This window comes from Aegilops tauschii, chromosome 3 (assembly GCF_002575655.3).
Source record: "Aegilops tauschii subsp. strangulata cultivar AL8/78 chromosome 3, Aet v6.0, whole genome shotgun sequence".
Lineage (NCBI taxonomy): Eukaryota > Viridiplantae > Streptophyta > Magnoliopsida > Poales > Poaceae > Aegilops > Aegilops tauschii.
In genome coordinates, this window is record NC_053037.3 from 78,374,115 (window position 1) to 78,392,950 (window position 18,836).

An 18,836-nucleotide genomic window follows, 5' to 3' on the forward strand; every position below is an offset into this window, starting at 1 on the left:
TGTGTAAACATGTGCCAAGTCAAGCCACTTGAATCATTCAAAGGAGGATACCACCCTATCATACCACATCACAACCATTTTAATAGCATGTTGGCACGCAAGGTAAACCATTATAAACTCCTAGCTAATTAAGCATGGCATAAGCAACTATAATCTCTAATTGTCATTGCAAAAATGTTTCATTCATAATAGGCCGAATCAGGAACGATGAACGAGGTCGAGTTCATACCAGCTTCTCTCATCTCAATCAGTCCATCATATATCGTCATTATTGCCTTTCACTTGCACGACCGAACGGTGTGGATAATAATAATAGTGCACGTGTGAAAGATCGTGGATGTCGCCTAGAGGGGGGGGTGAATAGGCGCTTTAAAATAATTACGGTTTAGGCTTGAACAAATGCGGAATAAACCTAGCGGTTAATTTGACAAGCACAAAACCTACAACAACTAGGCTCACCTATGTGCACCAACAACTAATGCTAAGCAAGATAAACAACTAAGTGATAGCAAGATATATGACAAGAAACAATATGGCTATCACAAAGTAAAGTGCATAAGTAAAAGGTTCGGGTAAGAGATAACCGAGGCACGCGGAGACGACGATGTATCCCGAAGTTCACACCCTTGCGGATGCTAATCTCCGTTTGGAGCGGTGTGGAGGCACAATGCTCCCCAAGAAGCCACTAGGGCCACCATAATCTCCTCACGCCCTCGCACAATGCAAGATGCCGTGATTCCACTAAGGGACCCTTGAGGGCGGTCATCGAACCCGTACAAATGGCAACCCTTGGGGGCGGTCACCGAACCCGTACACTTTGGCAACCCTTGGGGGCAGTCACCGGTACCCGTCAAATTGCTCGGGGCGATCTCCACAACCTAATTGGAGACCTCGACGCTTGCCCGGAGCTTTACACCACAATGATTGAGCTCCGAACACCACCAACCGTCTAGGGCGCCCAAGCACCCAAGAGGAACAAGCTCAAGGGCACCAAGCACCCAAGAGTAATAAGCTTCTCAACTTGTAACTTCCACGTATCACCGTGGAGAACTCAAACCGATGCACCAAATGCAATGGCAAGGGCACACGGAGTGCCCAAGTCCTTCTCTCTCAAATCCCACGAAGCAACTAATGCTAGGGAGGAAAAAGAGAGGAAGAACAAGAAGGAGAACACCAAGAACTCCAAGATCTAGATCCAAGGGGTTCCCCTCACATAGAGGAGAAAGTGATTGGTGGAAATGTGGATCTAGATCTCCTCTCTCTTTTCCCTCAAAAACTAGCAAGAATCCATGGAGGGATTGAGAGTTAGCAAGCTCGAAGAAGGTCAACAATGGGGGAAGAACACGAGCTCAACGGATAAGGTTCATTGGGGAAGAAGACCTCCTTATATAGTGGGGGGAACAATCCAACCGTTACCCCCACTTCAGCCCCGCAGAGAGCGGTACTACCGCTTGGCCAGCGGTACTACCGCTTGCCCCTATAAGCGGTACTACCGCTCCCCCTCGCGGTACTGCCGCTGGGCCCAGAGCGGTACTACCGCGGTGGCAGGGCGGTACTACCGCAAACGAGCGGTACTACGGCCCCCCACTGCCGCGGCTAGTACCGTAGAACCCAACACGAAAAAGACCCCTCGAATCGAGGCGGTACTAGAACGAGACCGCAGCGGTATTACGGCTGGGGGCTACCAGCGGTACTACCGCTCTGGAGCGGTACTACCGCTTGTAGCACCCAAGCGGTACTACCGCTCCGGCCCGCGGTACTACCGCTGGGACCAAAACTGCCATAACTTCTGCATATGAGCTCCGAATTGAGCAAACTCAAGCTTGTTGGAAAGAGGAAGACGAGTAGCATCAAAACAGGCAACAAATAGAGGAGTGAAACCTCCAACCGAGAAGAACCGGCATAACCTCCAACATCAAAAACATCATAGAATATGCAAGTGAACTCCGTTTTCGATGAACTCGAGCTTGTCATCAAGATGACCATAAGCTCCAAAACTCACAAAGAAAAGAACCAAACAAGAACCAATAAGGATGATGCAAGGATGCAATGGTTTGAGCTCTCTACGAATGATACGATCAAGCTACTCATCGAGAGCACCCCTTGATAGTACGGCAATCGATCCTATAACCCGGTCTCCCAACTACCATCATGAGACCGGTAAAATAGAAAACCTATCAAGGGCAAACCTTTGCCTTGCACATGGTCCACTTGAGCTAGATGATGAAAATCTTGACTCCCGCAAGTTGGACCACCTTTCTTGGTTGCGTTGGCTCGATGAAGACTAGTTGATTGCTCCCCCATGCTCCACTATGGGTGAGCCACTCTTCCGCACATCTTCACAAGTCCATTGTCACCACAATGGACGACAAGCTTCAAGCATTTGATCTCTTCATGATGCTTCACTTGAACTTGCACACCGCAACCTAACCCCACAAAGAACTCTCACGAAGATCATGGGTTAGTACACAAAGAGTAATTGACAATGCTTACCACACCATGGGATCGCTTGATCCCTCTCGGTACATCTTCTACGCTTTGTGAGTTGATCAAGTTGATTCACTCTTGACTTAGTCTTGATCAACCATGAATCTTTTCAACTCTCTTCATTTGGATGATGTCTTGAAGATATACATGAATGATCACACAATCTTCTTCTCCAAGACATGCTTGCAATAAGCTCAACTCTCACATGACCAATCTTTCGATAATTCCTTAATAACACCTTGGTCACCACATAAACTCCTTGAAACCAACACATGAACTTCAATAAATGCCTATGGACAAATCCTTCAAATATAACTCAAGGCAACCATTAGTCCATAGAGATTGTCATCAATTACCAAAACCAAACATGGGGGCACCGCATGTTCTTTCAACGTGCATTGGACTAAGCTGGAATCTGCAAGCATTTAATACAAGGGAGAAGACAAGGTAATATGGGCTCTTGGTTAAATCAACAATAATTCATATAAGAGCCACTTCAACATTTTCATTATGGTCTTCTCCTCTCGACCCCCAAAGAAAAGAAATAAAACTATTTACACGGGAAAGCTCCCAACAAGCAAAAGAAGAACAAGAAATCTTTCTGGGTTTTCTTTTAATTACTACTACTACAGGCATGGAAAGTAAACTAACTAAAAGCTACAACTAATTTTTTTTGGTTTTTCTTAAGGTTTTTCAAACACACAAGAAGAAAGCGAGAAAAAGGAAAATAAACTAGCATGGATATTACAATGAAAAAGTATGAGCACCGACAACTGGAATGAGTGTGTGAACATGAATGTAATATCGGTGAGAAATGCGTACTCCCCCAAGCTTAGGCTTTTGGCCTAAGTTGGTCTATGGCCATGGCTGGCCTGGTGGATATCCAAAGTTGTAACTAGGGTCGTACTAAGATGCAGCGGCTATTGCTTGATGAGCTGCAGCTTGGAGGCGAGCTGCCTCCGTCCTCCTCTCATACTCGTTCGCCTCCTCCCTGGTTATAACATATCTCCCTTTTGCCTGAAAGTCAAAGAAAGTAGGAGTAGGGAGAGCAATATGGACAGTGCGGCGTCTGTCAAAGATTAGTCGGTACTGGGGAGGCTGTTCATTCCTCTCAATAAACTGATGGCGAACCATAGCATTATAATCTAAATAAGCAGGAGGCAACTCCATATCATTTTCATGTACGGGTACCTCAAGGAAATTAGCTAAATGGGTTGCATAAATTCCACCGAACAAATCTCCACTAATACTGTTATGATGCAACCTACGTGCAACAATAGCCCCCCAAGTTGTATTGTTTATCTCCTAATACAGCACTCTTGAGAACACTAAGATCGGGAACACACATGTTACATGCCTCGTCCTTGCCGTTAATGCATCTACCTATAAAGAGAGCAAAATAATGTATAGCAGGAAAATGGATGCTCCCTGTGGTAGCTTACGTGATTTCTCTAGATTCCCCCACAGTTATACTAGCAAGAAAGTCTTTAAATTCAGATTTGCGAGGTTCACTAGCACTACCCCATTGCGGGAGTTTACAAGCAATATTAAAATCTTCTAAGTCCATGGTATAAGATTTATCATAGAGATCAAATAGGACAGTGTGAGAATTGTGTGATGATGTAAATTTAAACCTTCTCACAAAGCAATCGGTTAGGTGGTAATATTGGGGGCACTTATCTAACATGAAGCCCTCGAGTTCAGCATTACGCACATATGCGTCAAATTCCTCCTTAATTCCTGCTTGGACCATGAAATTTTCTGACGGCCATTCACAAGGCCGCACTTGAGCTTCTCTTGGTAGTTCATAGTCCGGCTCACGTATTGCGGGCCTGGGTCTTTGCTTCCTTGAAGAACCATCTTGGTACATTTTCCTAAACATATTTCCTCCTCTGAAAAGTTTCTGAAATTTTTAGTGACTCAAAATAAAAGTGAACCAAACTCAACAATATTGATAGCAACTACTCCCACAAGTGCCTAGAGACTATATCATGCATTAGAACTACTTGGGACCAAATAAATTTGACATGCAAGCTCAATAACAGGGTCACCTAAGAAGCAAAAATTTGCAATGAATAAAGTACTAGAACAAAAACTAACTGGACCATTGGAGGAGTCACATATCGAAGAACAATCCCCCAAAGCAGTTTTGTGAGTGGAGCTTTGAGCAAGGAGATCGAAAATGGTAGCAAGATGAGCTAGAACTCGTGCTTGAGCTGGTGGGTGATTTTTTTTGGAGGAAGAAGGAGTGTGTGGGTGCTGGAGTAAGTGGAGGGGGGCCATGTGGGGCCCACGAGGCAGGGGGCGCGCCCTGGACCCTCGTGGCTAGGTGGCTGCTCCCCCTGATGTGTTCTCAGTGCCAGATATTCTTAAATATTCTAGAAAAAATCATATCCATTTTCGGGGTATTTGCAGAACTTTTATTTTCGAGGTATTTTTTATTGCAAGGATAATTCAGAATACAGACAGAAAATACTATTTTTGCTTTATTTATTCTAAATAACAGGAAGTAAAAGGAGGGTACAGAAGGTTGTGCTTTCTAACTTCATCCATCTCATGCTCATCAAAAGGAATCCACTAACAAGGTTGATCAATTCTTGTTAACAAACTCATTCCGAATCGCATGAAACTAGAGAATTTTCGAATAGCACTAGGTTACCTCAACGGGGATATGCACGTCCCCAACAATAAGAATATCATATTTCTTTTTGACAGTAGGAAGAGGAAATTCAAAACCTCCAATAGTAATCGTTGGAATTTTTCCAATAGAATTGATACTATGGACTTGAGGTTGTTTCCTCGGAAAGTGTACCGTATGCTCATTACCATTAACATGAAAAGTGACATTGCCTTTGTTGCAATCAATAACAGCCCCTGCAGTATTCAAAAAAGGTCTACCAAGGATAATCGACATACTATCGTCCTTGGGAATATCAAGAATAACAAAGTCCGTTAAAATAGTAACGTTTGCAACTACAACAGGCACATCCTCACAAATACCGACAAGTATAGCAGTTGATTTATCGGCCATTTGCAAAGATATTTCAGTAGGTGTCAGCTTATTCAAATCAAGTCTACGATATAAAGAGAGAGGCATAACACTAACACCGGCTCCAAGATCACATAAAGCAGTTTTAACATAGTTTCTTTTAATGGAGCATGGTATAGTTGGTACTCCTGGATCTCCTAGTTTCTTAGGTATTCCACCTTTAAAAGTATAATTAGCAAGCATGGTGGAAATTTTAGCTTCCGGTATCTTTCTCTTATTTGTAACAATATCTTTCATATACTTAGCATAAGGGTTCATTTTAAGCATATCAGTCAAACGCATACGCAAAAAGATAGGTCTAATCATTTCAGCAAAGTGCTCAAAATCCTCATCATCCTTTTTCTTGGATGGTTTAGGAGGAAAAGGCATGGGTTTTGTGAACCCATGCTTATCTTTCTTTACCGTGCTTCCTAGCAATGAAGTCTCTCTTATCATAATGTTGATTCTTTGATTGTGGGTTATCAAGATCAACAGGAGGTTCAATTTCTACATCATTATTATTGCTAGGTTGAGCATCAACTTGAACATTCATCACTAACATTATCACTAGGTTCATGTTCATTACCAGATTGTGTTTCCGCATCAGAGATAAAATATCATCGGGATTCTCAGGTGTTTCTACAACAGGTTCACTAGAAGCATGCATAATCCTATTATTTTTCCTTTTCTTCTTTTTAGAAGGACTAGGTGCATCAACATTAGTTCTTTGAGAATCTTGCTCAATTCTCTCGGGGTGGCCCTCGGGATACAAAGGTTCCTGAGTCATTTTACCCCCTCTAGTCATAACTCTAACAGCATTACCATTTTTCTTGTTATTCAATTCATTGAGCAAATCATTTTGAGCTTTAAGCACTTGTTCTACTTGAGTGGTAACCATAGAAGCATGTTTACTAATGAGTTTAAGTTCACCTTTAACTCTAGACATACAATCACTCAAGTGTTCAATCATATAAGCATTACGTTTCAATTGTCTACCAACATAAGCATTGAAGTTTTCTTGTTTAATAATAAAATTATCAAACTCATCTAAGCATTGGCTAGCAGACTTATAACGAGGAATATCACCTTCATCAAATCTATAGAGAGAATTTACCTTTACTACCTGTGTCGGGTTATCAAGACCATGTATTTCTTCAATAGGTGGTAAATTCTTAACATCTTCAGCTTTAATACCCTTTTCTTTCATATATTTCTTTGCCTCTTGCATATCTTCAGGACTGAGAAATAGAATACCCCTTTTCTTTGGAGTTGGCTTACGAGTTGGTTCAGGAAGTGTCCAGTTATCATTAGTCAACATATTATTCAATAGCAATTCAACTTGATCAACTGTTCTTTCCCTGAAAACACAACCAGCACAACTATCCAGGTGGTCTTTGGAAGCATCGGTTAGTCCATTATAAAAGATATCAAGTATTTCATTCTTCTTGAGAGGATGATCAGGCAAAGCATTAAGTAATTGGAGAAGCCTCCCCCAAGCTTGTGGGAGACTCTCTTCTTCAATTTGCACAAAATTATATATTTCCCTTAAAGCAGCTTGTTTCTTATGAGCGGGGAAATATTTAGTAGAGAAGTAATAAATCATATCCTGGGGACTACGCACACAACTAGGATCAAGAGAATTAAACCATGTTTTAGCATCACCCTTTAATGAGAACGGAAATAACTTAAGGATATAGTAATAACGAGTTTTCTCATCATTAGTGAATAGGGTGGCTATATCATTTAATTTAGTAAGGTGTGCCACAACAGTTTCAGATTCATAGCCATAAAAAGGATCAGATTCAATCAAAGTAATTATTTCAGGGTCGACAGAGAAATCATAATCCTGATCGGAAACACAGATTGGTGAAGTAGCAAAAGCAGGGTCATGTTTCATTATTCAAAGATTTTTCCTTCAGCTTAGCTAATAATTTCTTAAGATCATATCTATCATTACAAGCAAGAAAATCTCTAGCAGTTTCTTCATCCATAACATAACTGTCAGGCACAACAGGCAATTCATATCTAGGGGGAGAATCTTCATCATCACTTTCATCAATATTATCAGTTTCAATAATTTCATTCTCTCTAGCCCTAGCAAGTTGTTCATCAAGAAATTCACCTAGTGGCACAGTATTATCAAGCATAGAAGTAGTTTCATCATAAGTATCATTCATAGCAGAAGTGGCATCATCAATAACATGTGACATATCAGAATTAATAGCAGAAGCAGGTTTAGGTGTCGCAAGTTTACTCAAAACAAAAGGAGAATCAAGTGCAGAGCTAGATGGCAGTTCCTTACCTCCCCTCGTAGTTGAGGGATAAATCTTGGTTTTCTCGTCTTTCAAGTTCCTCATAGTGATCAGCAGATATAAATCCCAAGTGACTCAAAGAATAGAGCTCTCCCCGGCAACGGCGCCAGAAAATAGTCTTGATAACCCACAAGTATAGGGGATCGCAATAGTTTTTTAGGGTAGAGTATTCAACCCAAATTTATTGATTCGACACAAGGGGAGCCAAAGAATATTCTCAAGTATTAGCAGTTGAGTTGTCAATTCAACCACACCTGTAAGACTTAATATCTGCATCAAAGTATTTAGTAGCAAAGTAGTATGGAAATAATGGCAACGGTGGCAAAAGTAACAGTAGCAGCTTTGTAGTAACTGTAACAGTGACAACGGTAAAGTAACTAAGCAAAGATCAATATGTGAAAAGCTCGTAGGCATTGGATCAGTGATGGATAATTATGCCGGATGCAATTCCTCATGCAACAGTTATAACATAGGGTGACACAGAACTAGCTCCAGTTCATCAATGTAATGTAGGCATGTATTCCGAATATAGTCATACGTGCTTATGGAAAAGAACTTGCATGACATCTTTTGTCCTACCCTCCCGTGGCAGCGGGGTCCTATTGGAAACTAAGGGATATTAAGGCCTCCTTTTAATAGAGTACCGGACCAAAGCATTAACACTTAGTGAATACACGAACTCCTCAAACTACGGTCATCACCGGTAAGTATCCCGATTATTGTCACTTCGGGGTTAACGGATCATAACACATAATAGGTGACTAATGACTTGCAAGATAGGATCAAGAACTCACATATATTCATGAAAACATAATAGGTTCAGATCTGAAATCATGGCACTCGGGCCCTAGTGACAACCATTAAGCATAGCAACATCAATCTCAGAACATAATGGATATTAGGGATCAAACCCTAACAAAACTAACTCGATTACATGATAAATCTCATCCAACCCATCACCGTCCAGCAAGCCTACGATGGAATTACTCACGCACGGCGGTGAGCATCATGAAATTGGTGATGGAGGAAGGTTGATGATGACGACGGCGACGAATTCCCCTCTCCGGAGCCCCGAACGGACTCCAGATCAGCCCTCCTGAGAGAGATTAGGGCTTGGCGGCGGCTCCATATCGTAAAACGTGATGAATCCTTCTCTCTGATTTTTTTCTCCCCGGACGTGAATATATAGAGTTGGAGTTGAGGTCGGTGGAGCACCAGGGGGCCCACGAGGCAGGGGGCGCACCCAGGGGGTAGGCACGCCTCCCACCCTCGTGGAGAGGGTGTGGGCCCCCTGGCCTTGATTCTTTTGCCAGTATTTTTATTTATTCCAAAAATATTCTCCGTGAAGTTTCAGGTCAGTCCGAGAAGTTTTATTTCTGCACAAAAATAACACCATGGCAATTCTGCTGAAAACAGCGTCAGTCCGGGTTAGTTCCATTCAAATCATGCAAGTTAGAGTCCAAAAGAAGGGCAAAAGTGTTTGGAAAAGTAGATACGATGGAGACGTATTAGTGGAGATGTCCAGGACCCTGGGCTCGTGCTCGGGCAGACCAGATTGGGGCCCGGGGCGAGTCGGAGCTCCTACTTTGGGTAGGCGATGGTGGTCTCAGTCCGAGAGATGCCCACAGGTGATTAGTTCTCTCTCCTTGTGGGTGTAGCTATTCTATCGGACAGATTGGTGGCGAGAACCACGGACATGGCATCATGCGACCGTGCTTGAAGGCTGCCGCTGGTTGTCACAGGTTGGTGTCTCCCTCAATCCACCGGGATTGGGTGGATACGCAGGAGCGTGCGCCTCTTATCGCGGAGGCATTGACCCAAATCTGTGGGTGATGTCGGGCTAGGAATAAAAGAACACGCATTTTTACTCTTCCTACCGTGGTGGATACATTGTGATGTGGACGGTTGGTGGTTTGTCTGACTTGGATGCCGAGGCGGCGGCCACGGAGTGTGGTCCACATGGTTGGCTCTCCAGCAGGCACGATGGTGGCGCTTTCCGTCTTAGCCACTGGCAGTGACGGCGCCTCCGAATTTGGAGCTCTGAACTTGCCACACTTTGTCCTAGAGACCCCGTGGTGGCACGGGGGAGATGCCGACTAAAAGCTCTGCACTTTGTAGCGGACGACGGCAACGCTCACGGGTGCTGCTTTCTTCGTGAAGACGTCATCGTGGTACCCCAGGATGCCACATGGTTTTCTATCAGTCCTATCTCCACGCTTAATAGCACAAACAGTTGGCTCAAGAAGACATGGAGAAATTTCTTCATAATTTTTTTGCATAAGGAGTGTAAGGAAGAATATTGACTGGATAACTAGGGTCACACAACCCAAAAGAGGGCTTGCATCCGAAGGAACATGACAAAATTTCTTTACCTGCATCCTTACCTTCGGTACACCCTTTGAGACAAGAGTGGTGTCTCCATCTAGATAGACTTCTTTATTCACCACTGATATGGGTGTAGCAAGTTCTTTCAGAATATCAACATAAGGTGGCATCCCACACTGTTCCCTCTTGATGCTCTTTTTACCCTTAGCTAAAAGTGATCCTTCTAGCTTTTTACCTTCTATTTACGGTAAGCTTATTTTCAGTTCCGAGGTGGAGTTGTCTTTTCTTCGTAATTGCTTCTACCATGCAAATAGCCTTAGATTCCCTGGCATGCCTTACGAACTTTTTGTCTGGTAAATGCAGAAACTCAGAAAAATCTTTCAAGATATGCAATATGGGGTCAGTTCCAATATTTAGCTCATGATGAAGGTCTTTCATCTCCTTTGTTCGAAGGGAAGACTTAATACTATCATAAACAGGATCAACCTTAGTCTTCTCCTTTGAACGCAAGTACCAACTCTCAGCATTATGCTGAATTGTATCAAGCAAATTCCAGGCGTCTCAGATCTCGGTTCCTATAAAAGAACCATTGGAAGCAAGGTCTAATACCTATTTATTTTGAGAGTCAAGTCTGCCATAAAAGAAGTTCACAATTAAGCAATCATGATAATGGTGTCCAGGGCATGCAGAGAGACACCTCAATACCTTATATAAGCATCTACTAGTTTCTCACTTGACCATTGTCCAAAGTTGTTGATCTTCCTTCTTATTGTATATAACTTTCCTTGAGGGTAATAACAAGCATAAAATGCATATAATAATCTTGGCCAATTACTCGAGGTACTTACGGGTTGATGTGATAGCCACTCAGCAGCTCCTCTTTCAAGTGAATATGGGAATATTTGGCTTTTATCTCCTCATTAGTTAAATCCTACAACTAAAAAGTTCCACAAGCAGTGTTAAAGCTTTCAATATGTTTATAAGGACATTCAGTTGCATCACCTCGGAATGTATTCTCTTTCACCATATCAATTAACCGAGGGTTTATCTCAAATACTTTACTAGATAGGTCAGGACCAACAGATATGAAGTTCTCTCCTCGAACCGGTCCTGCTACTAATTCCACACCTACCTGACAATTTTTTTCTTGAAGTACCATGGTTGCTTGCAATCTGCAAAAACCGTTATAACACAAATAATCCAAAACTCAAGACAAAGCCCAAAAGCGCTCAACTCCCCGGCAACGGCGTCAGAAAAAGCTTGGTGGCATGCAAGTGCATAAGGTTTAGTTGTAGCCTTTTTGAAGTAAGAGTATCGATCCCACAGGGAGCACATGAATCAGACTTTTGCCTCTTATAGTGAATTATGTGTTTGTGTGCCTGCAGATAATTGTAGACTTAAAGCAAAGTGAGGGCGGATATAAATTGTAATTGGGTAGTGGAGTGAATTTTGAAGTAAATAACATAAAAGTAAATAAAGACTTGTCTAGAATGACTGATGAAACAACAGAGGAGTATGGCGTTCTCGGGGAGTCCAGAATCCCCATTGATATGTTTCTAGCTAACCTATTCTTAGGCATAGTATGGGGTGGATACTTGATCCACTATTGACGATTACGCTGGGCGGAGCCGGGTACAACACACGTTCTACTTGAGGTAGACTTTGTGCCACGCACGCCACCATCATAGTCTCCAACTAAGGGTTACAACTCATGATAATTAAGGGTTATCCCTTGGACGCAGCCTCTCTAAGGGTTCTGTGTAATTCCTCGATCAATTGCAAAAGTTGGGAGCAATAGGCTTTTACCGTCACCTCGAATTACCTTCGCATCTTAGCCTTCCACAACAATAGTGATATACTCTGTTGCCATAAGGCACAAATGCTAAGTGGGGCCCCTTCACAACATTCATGAAGTTATTAAACTAAGCATTCAATAGAGGATCTCATATCCATAATAAAGTTTTGGATCCTACACATACCAAGGTTCATCCATGTTCCCAAGAACTAGGGGTGTACTCACACATGGAGACAACAAACATCATGGCAAGTGTAATGGCATACATGGATGAATGATTCGAATAACACACACGATGGTCGACTAGGGTTCTTGATGTTACAAATGATAAGGATGTGGATGATGATGATGATAAATACATGGATGATGATGATGATGATGATAGTTGTGATGATGTTGTAGTCCCCTTGGGCATGGCGAGGAAGATATCCCTCTTCTCCTTGCCAATCCCTCCCCCGGATGAACTCCGAAGGCTAGGGTTCTGCCTTCTGGATGAGTTTCTGCTGTCTTTATCTCTCTCTCTCTCTCTCTCTCTCTCTCTCTCTCTCTCTCTGCGTCTGATCCATGATCCTATTAAACAAGGTGAAAATAGTTGATCTAGCGGCGACGACGACACTCCATACGACCACTCATACGATCGGGCGCGGTCATATGGAACACCGTCTTTTGCTCTGGAAGCGCAGTGATGCTTTCTTCTTTGGGCTTCTTGCTCCAATCTTTTATGGTAGGTGATTATCACTTTAAATACATGATTCCACTACCATTTCTAAGGATTTCTCCATTATATGATAAATGGTCCAAAAAATGTTACCTGGGGGATTATCCCATCCGTCCGTCTCCTGGCAGGGACCAGCAGATCGCCATCGCTAGTTATGTATGCGCGACCAGGCTCTTGTCTACCAGTACTGTATGGCCATGAGGCCTTGTGGAGAGTTTTCCACTTTCCTCTGCATTGATGGCCGCGCCTTCGCTACTGTGGGGAGTAGGAAGAATGCGAGGGTGCTTCACAATTCGGCCATCTTGTGCAACAAGCTCGTCGACATCCAGGAGCTCATTTGCAACGGCAAGAGAAGGACTCCATGGTTGATCTCGCCGCGGCCCTCATCCACCCCTGCTTCGCCAACATGAAATAGGACGTCAATACAAAGGACATGAAGATGTGGGAGGTACCTCTGAATCCAGCCTACATTGCCTATGCGGCCAAGGATGCATACACATGCTGTCGGTGTCAGAACCGGCGGATCTTGGGTAGGGGGTCCCGAGCTGTGGATCTTGTATCAATGGGGAACAAGGGACCAGGGACATGATGTTTACCCAGGTTCGGGCCCTCTCTAAGAGGTAAAACCCTACGTCCTGCTTGATTATATTGCTTGCGTATATGAGGCTTACAGAGTCAATCTACCACGAGATCAGATGAGCTAAACCCTAACTAGTAGGACGATGGTTTTTCTTCTAGCCTCTACGGATCAAACCCTCTAGTTTATATAGACACCAGGGGTACTAGGGTTACACATGGTAGGTCACAAGGAAATGATAAACATGCCGATTCTTCTCAAGGTGACTTGGAGGACACACCAAGGCACCAAAAATCCTCCTGTCCGGATACGGGGTCTCCACTTATGTTCGGCCACCAAACATTGGCAACACAGCCCAACAATCCGGCCCTAAGAGATAGGCCGGTAGGCCAAAGACCCACTAATCCAACTTCCTCGGTAGCCCCCGAACTTGCCTCCAACACCGGTGCTTTATCGTGTCTTAAGATCTTGATATACCCAGTGCCTCCGGCTTGCGGGGTGAGCGCGGGCGTTGCTGGAGCCGGGTCTCAGGAGCCACGATGGTCGCGTGGCCGCTTTGCTTCTTTATTTTTCCTGCATCAAAAGTAGAAAGCCCTGTCGGGGTGTGTAATGAACTATGGTGCTTGCGCCGTTATATTATCGTTTTTATATTGCGTCCTGACATCTGTGTTACTATTGATTGACGGGTTCTTGCCGATCGTGATTGGGATGACTTAGCTTAGTGTGCTTGCGGTAGATTCCCGCGCCACGAGAGCATGCTTCTTTGGAGCTTGGACCTCCTGCGCGCCCCTCGTTCCGGAGAGGTCCTACCACGGGTTTCCTTCTTGGGGATTCGAAAGTCCTCAGGCCTCGGGAGGCACCCTGTGGCTGCGGGGTTACGGGACCTCCGGAGATACCGTGCCTCGCGCGAGCCCCCGAGCGTGGGCCGGTCGCCGCTGGTACGCCGCGTCATGATGCCTGGAGGCATGGACTCAGGAGGGCGTGTGTGCTCGTTGGCTCGTTTAAGAGCATCACACAAGGATTATGACGCCGAAGGCTAGGGCACCGAGGCTTTGGCGAGGTGTGTTTGTGGGCGGGCCCAAGCGCACACATCATGCCCAGCCCCCACGCGCGAGACGCACGAGGGAGAGGGACGGGCAACTGCCACTCTCCCTAAAGCGAGACCTGAAAGAGCGAATGCTGCGAGGAGAAAAAATTCCCAACCCTTTCAAATAAAGACGCGAGAACTTCAAATTTCATTCCAAGAAGTGGCAAATCAGCTACAGAAAGAAAGCAAAAGAACAGCCGCGTCCGGCACCTACACTAGTCTTCTGATCTTCCTGCCAGAGCGGAGCATGGGGCTTCCACTAGGACGTGGGTGGGAGCCCCCGTGAGGCCCAGGGGCGGCACTCAGGAGACTCCGGGGCGTGTACAGCCCCACTCATTATTACGTGAGAGTGTCACGGGCGGAGACTTGAGAGGTGCATGGCGCTTGCTCATCACAGATAGAACTTCCGGAGATGCTGGATGTTCCACGCATTCTAGATGGGGACCCCGTCCTGCGTCTCCAGGCGTGCGGTGCCAAGCCTGGATACACGGGCGATCCTGAACGGGCCCTCCCACATAGGCGAGAGCTTGTGAAGCCCCTCCCTGTAGAGCACCCGTCTCAGGATGAGGTCACCCACCTCGAGGGTCCTGGAGCGGACACTATGGTAGTGATACCGCCGCAGCACCTGCTGGTACCTCGCGGCACGGAGCGAGGCTTGGCGGCGGCCCTCCTCTCTGAGCACGAGGTCCATCCCCCACGAGGCATCCTGGCTTGCCTCGTCAAACGCCAAGACCCGCGGTGAGTGAGGTTTGACCTCATGAGGGAGGACCGCCTCAGCTGGGGTCTCATCAGCGGGCTTAGTCACGGTGGTGCGGATGGACCATAACGCGGACTGAAGCTCATCGAGCCAACCCCTGCTGCAAGCGTCGAGTTTCTTCTTGAAGCTCCTTGCCTTGAGGCCCCTCAGGACCTCCGCGTTGGCGCAAGCGGCCGGGCCGTTACTCCGTGGGTGCACCACCGAAGCATAGCATATCTGTGTTCCAAGGTTAGCACAATATGTTTTGAAGATGTTGCTCATGAATTGAGAGCCATTGTTCGTGATGATACGTGATGCGGCTTGAACTACGTCGGTATTTCCCCAAAGAGGAAGGGATGATGCAGCACAGCTACGGTAGGTATTTCCCTTAGTGATGAGACCAAGGTTATCGAACAAGTAGGAGAACAACGCCACACCACGTAAACAGCTCCTTACACAAAGAACAAAAAGACTGGCCTAATCATTTCAGCAAAGCGTTCAAATTCTTCATCATCTTTCTTCTTAGTTGATTTAGGTGGAAAGGGCATAGCTTTTTCAACCCATGGTTTATCCTTACCATGTTTTCTAGCAACAAAGTCTCTTTTATCGTATCTTTTATTCTTGGGTTGTGGGTTATCAAGATCAACAGCTGGTTCTATTTCAACATCATTATCTGGTTCTTTATTATTAGTTTGAGTGTCTTCATGTGTCGGTGCAACAAACCCTGGGTCCGTTGCCCAGACTATGCAGAGGCCCAAGAACAAGATTACAGCATGAAGATCAGATCAAAGCACAAGGGATCAAGTTCTTCGAAGGGCCAACGTGCACATCAAGAGGACCAAGACTAGCCAGAGAGACACGATACTACTACGAGAAGAACCTCCCTTGCCGGGCAGGCGAGCCCGGCGAGGTTGGGGTTACCCCGAAAGCAAGCCCCCAAGGTCGCCCCGGCAGGCCTGCCGGGGCTCACGGAGGCAAACCACTCCACCGCACCACCTCACAGTGACGCACGTCGTCGATCAGTGCGGTGTCAGGCTCCTAAGTGACTAAGTGGCTGCTCCCTGCCACATGGCAGCCACAATTCCTACAAAAAATGCCTCCAAGCGACACCCGTCCTGAGACGTGTCAAGCAAGCAGGCGCGAAGCTGGCAAAGCAGCCCGACAAGGCCTACCAGGCAAGCTGTGATGTGTACACTGAGCGGCGCATTTAATGCGCTCTGTCAGCCTGCGCTATGTTATAACTGTTGCATGACGAATGCCATCCGACATAATTATCCATCATTGATCCATTTCCTACGAGCTCGTTTCATATTGATCTTTGCTAAATTACTTTACCGTTGCCACTGTTACGATTGCTACGAAGCTGCTACTGTTACTTTTGCCACTGTTACCGTTACTTCCATACAACTTTGCTACTAAATATTTTGCTGCAGATATTAATTCTTTCAGGTGTGCTTGAATTGACAACTCAGCTGCTAATACTTGAGAATATTCTTTGGCTCCCCTTGTATCGAATCAATAAATTTAGGTTGAATACTCCACCCTCGAAAACTGTTGCGATCGCTTATACTTGTGGGTTATCAGTGCATCACGTCGATTGCAGAGCGGACCTCTAGTTCTTTCCAATAGGGTAGGTTCCAAAATATAGATTTCTTCTTCAACACGGGTGCGTGTCCGTCAGTGTCATTCGGAACAGATTGTCCGCCAGGACCCTTTCCAAAGATTACTTTTAAATCCTTGACCATATCAAGTATATCATCACCAGTACGGTGGCGAGGCTTCTTCCGGTGATCTGCCTCACCTTTGAAATGCTTGCCTTTCTTTCTTAAGAGATGCTTGATCGGAAGAAATCGACGATATCCCAGGTACACATTCTTCTTACATTTATCCAAATATATACTTTCGGTATCATCTAAATAGTGCATGCATGCATGGTATCCCTTGTTTGTCTGTCCTGAAAGGTTACTAAGAGCAGGCCAGTCATTGATGGTTAGAAACAACAATTCTCGTAGGTCAAATTCCTGCTGTTTGTGCTCATCCCACACACATACACCTTTTTTGTTCCACAGCTGTAAAAGTTCTTCAACTAATGGCCTTAGGTACACATCAATGTTGTTGCCGGGTTGCTTGGGGCCTTGGATGAGCACTCGCATCATAATGAACTTCCGCTTCATGCACAACCAAGGGGGGAGGTTATAGATACATAGAGTCACAGGCCAGGTGCTATGATTGCTGCTCTGCTCCCCAAAAGGACTAATGCTATCTGCACTTAAAGCAAACCATACGTTCCTTGTGTCATCTACAAAGTCCCCCCCACTCTCTATCGATTTTTCTCCACTGCGACCCGTCAGCGGGTACTCTCAACTTCCTGTCTTTCATATGGTCCTCTTTGTGCCATCGCATCAACTTGGCATGCTCTTTGTTTTGGAACAAACGTTTCAACCATGGTATTATAGGAGCATACCACATCACCTTGGCAGGAATCCTCTTCCTGGGACGCTCGCCCTCAACATCACCAGGGTCATCGCGGCTGATCTTATAGCGCAATGCACCGCATACCGGGCATGCATTCAAATTCTTGTACTCACAGCGGTAGAGGATGCATTCATTAGGGCAAGCATGTATCTTCTGCACCTCTAATCCTAGAGGGCAGACGACCTTCTTTGCTTCGTACGTGCTGTTGGGCAATTCATTGTCCTTTGGAAGCATCTTCTTCAATATTATCAACAACTTTTCAAATCCCTTGTCAGATACACCATTCTCCGCCTTCCATTGCAGCAATTACAGTGTGGTACCCAACTTTTTCTTGTCACCTTCGCAATTTGGGTACAACAATTTCTTGTGATCCTCTAACATGCGCTGCAACTTCAACTTCTCCTTTTCACTTGTGCAGTTTCTCTTTGCATCAACAATGGCCCGACCAAGATCATCAGCGGGCTCATCTGATGCCTCTTCTTTAGCTTCTTCCCCCATTGTGGTACCATTGTATTCGGGGAACCCATGGCCAGGATAGCTATCATCATCATCTTCTTCTTCATTCTCTTCCATTAGAACCCCTCTTTCTCCGTGCTTGGTCCAACAGTTATAGCCGGACATGAAACCAGATGTAAATAGGTGGACGTGAATGGTTCTTGAGTTAGAGTAATTGTGATCATTCTTACAGACACCACATGGACAACACATAAAACCATCTGGCCGCTTGTTTGCCTCAGCCGCAAGTAGAAAAGTACACACGCCATCAATGAACTGGGGAGAGTGGCGGTCATCATACATCCATTGCCGGCTCATCTTTGTGTGCATCTAGTGCCACCCCTAGTTGGTTTTGGAGTATTGACGACAAACTTGGTTGAGGGACTAATGTGTTTGTGAGAATTGCAGGATAACACAGGTAGTAGTCCCTCATTGATTCAGTTTACCTACCGGTGATGACCCCTAAAAATGTATGAAGACATTGAAGACAATGGTGGTATGTGAAGATATTCACATTGAAGACTGATACGTCTCCAACGTATCTATAATTTATGAAGTATTCATGCTATTATATTATCCATCTTGGATGTTTAATGGGCTTTACTATGCACTTTTATATTATTTTTTAGACTAACTTATTAACTAGAGCCCAGTGCCAGTTTCTGTTTTTTCCCTTGTTTCAGTGTTTCGCAGAAAAGGAATATCAAACGGAGTCCAAACGAAATGAAACCTTCGGGAGAGTTATTTTTGGAACGGAAGCAATCCAGGGGACTTGGAGTGCATGTTGTTGGGGAACGTAGT

At 44.9% G+C, this 18,836-nt stretch overlaps 1 protein-coding gene across 1 annotated transcript; it reads right to left on the minus strand.

Annotated features, from left to right (window-relative positions):
• Positions 1-14,762: 14,762 nt before the first annotated feature.
• Positions 14,763-15,347, minus strand: LOC141042727 (uncharacterized). Its single transcript, XM_073511605.1, has one exon. It carries the CDS (start codon positions 15,345-15,347, stop codon positions 14,763-14,765), a length of 585 nt encoding a protein of 194 aa, XP_073367706.1.
• Between the last annotated feature and the right edge of the window lie 3,489 nt (positions 15,348-18,836).

Coding starts and splice junctions, on each gene's coding strand:
- LOC141042727 (XM_073511605.1), bottom strand. CDS start 15,347: ATGAGCAACATCTTCAAAACATATTGTGCTAACCTTGGAACACAGATA.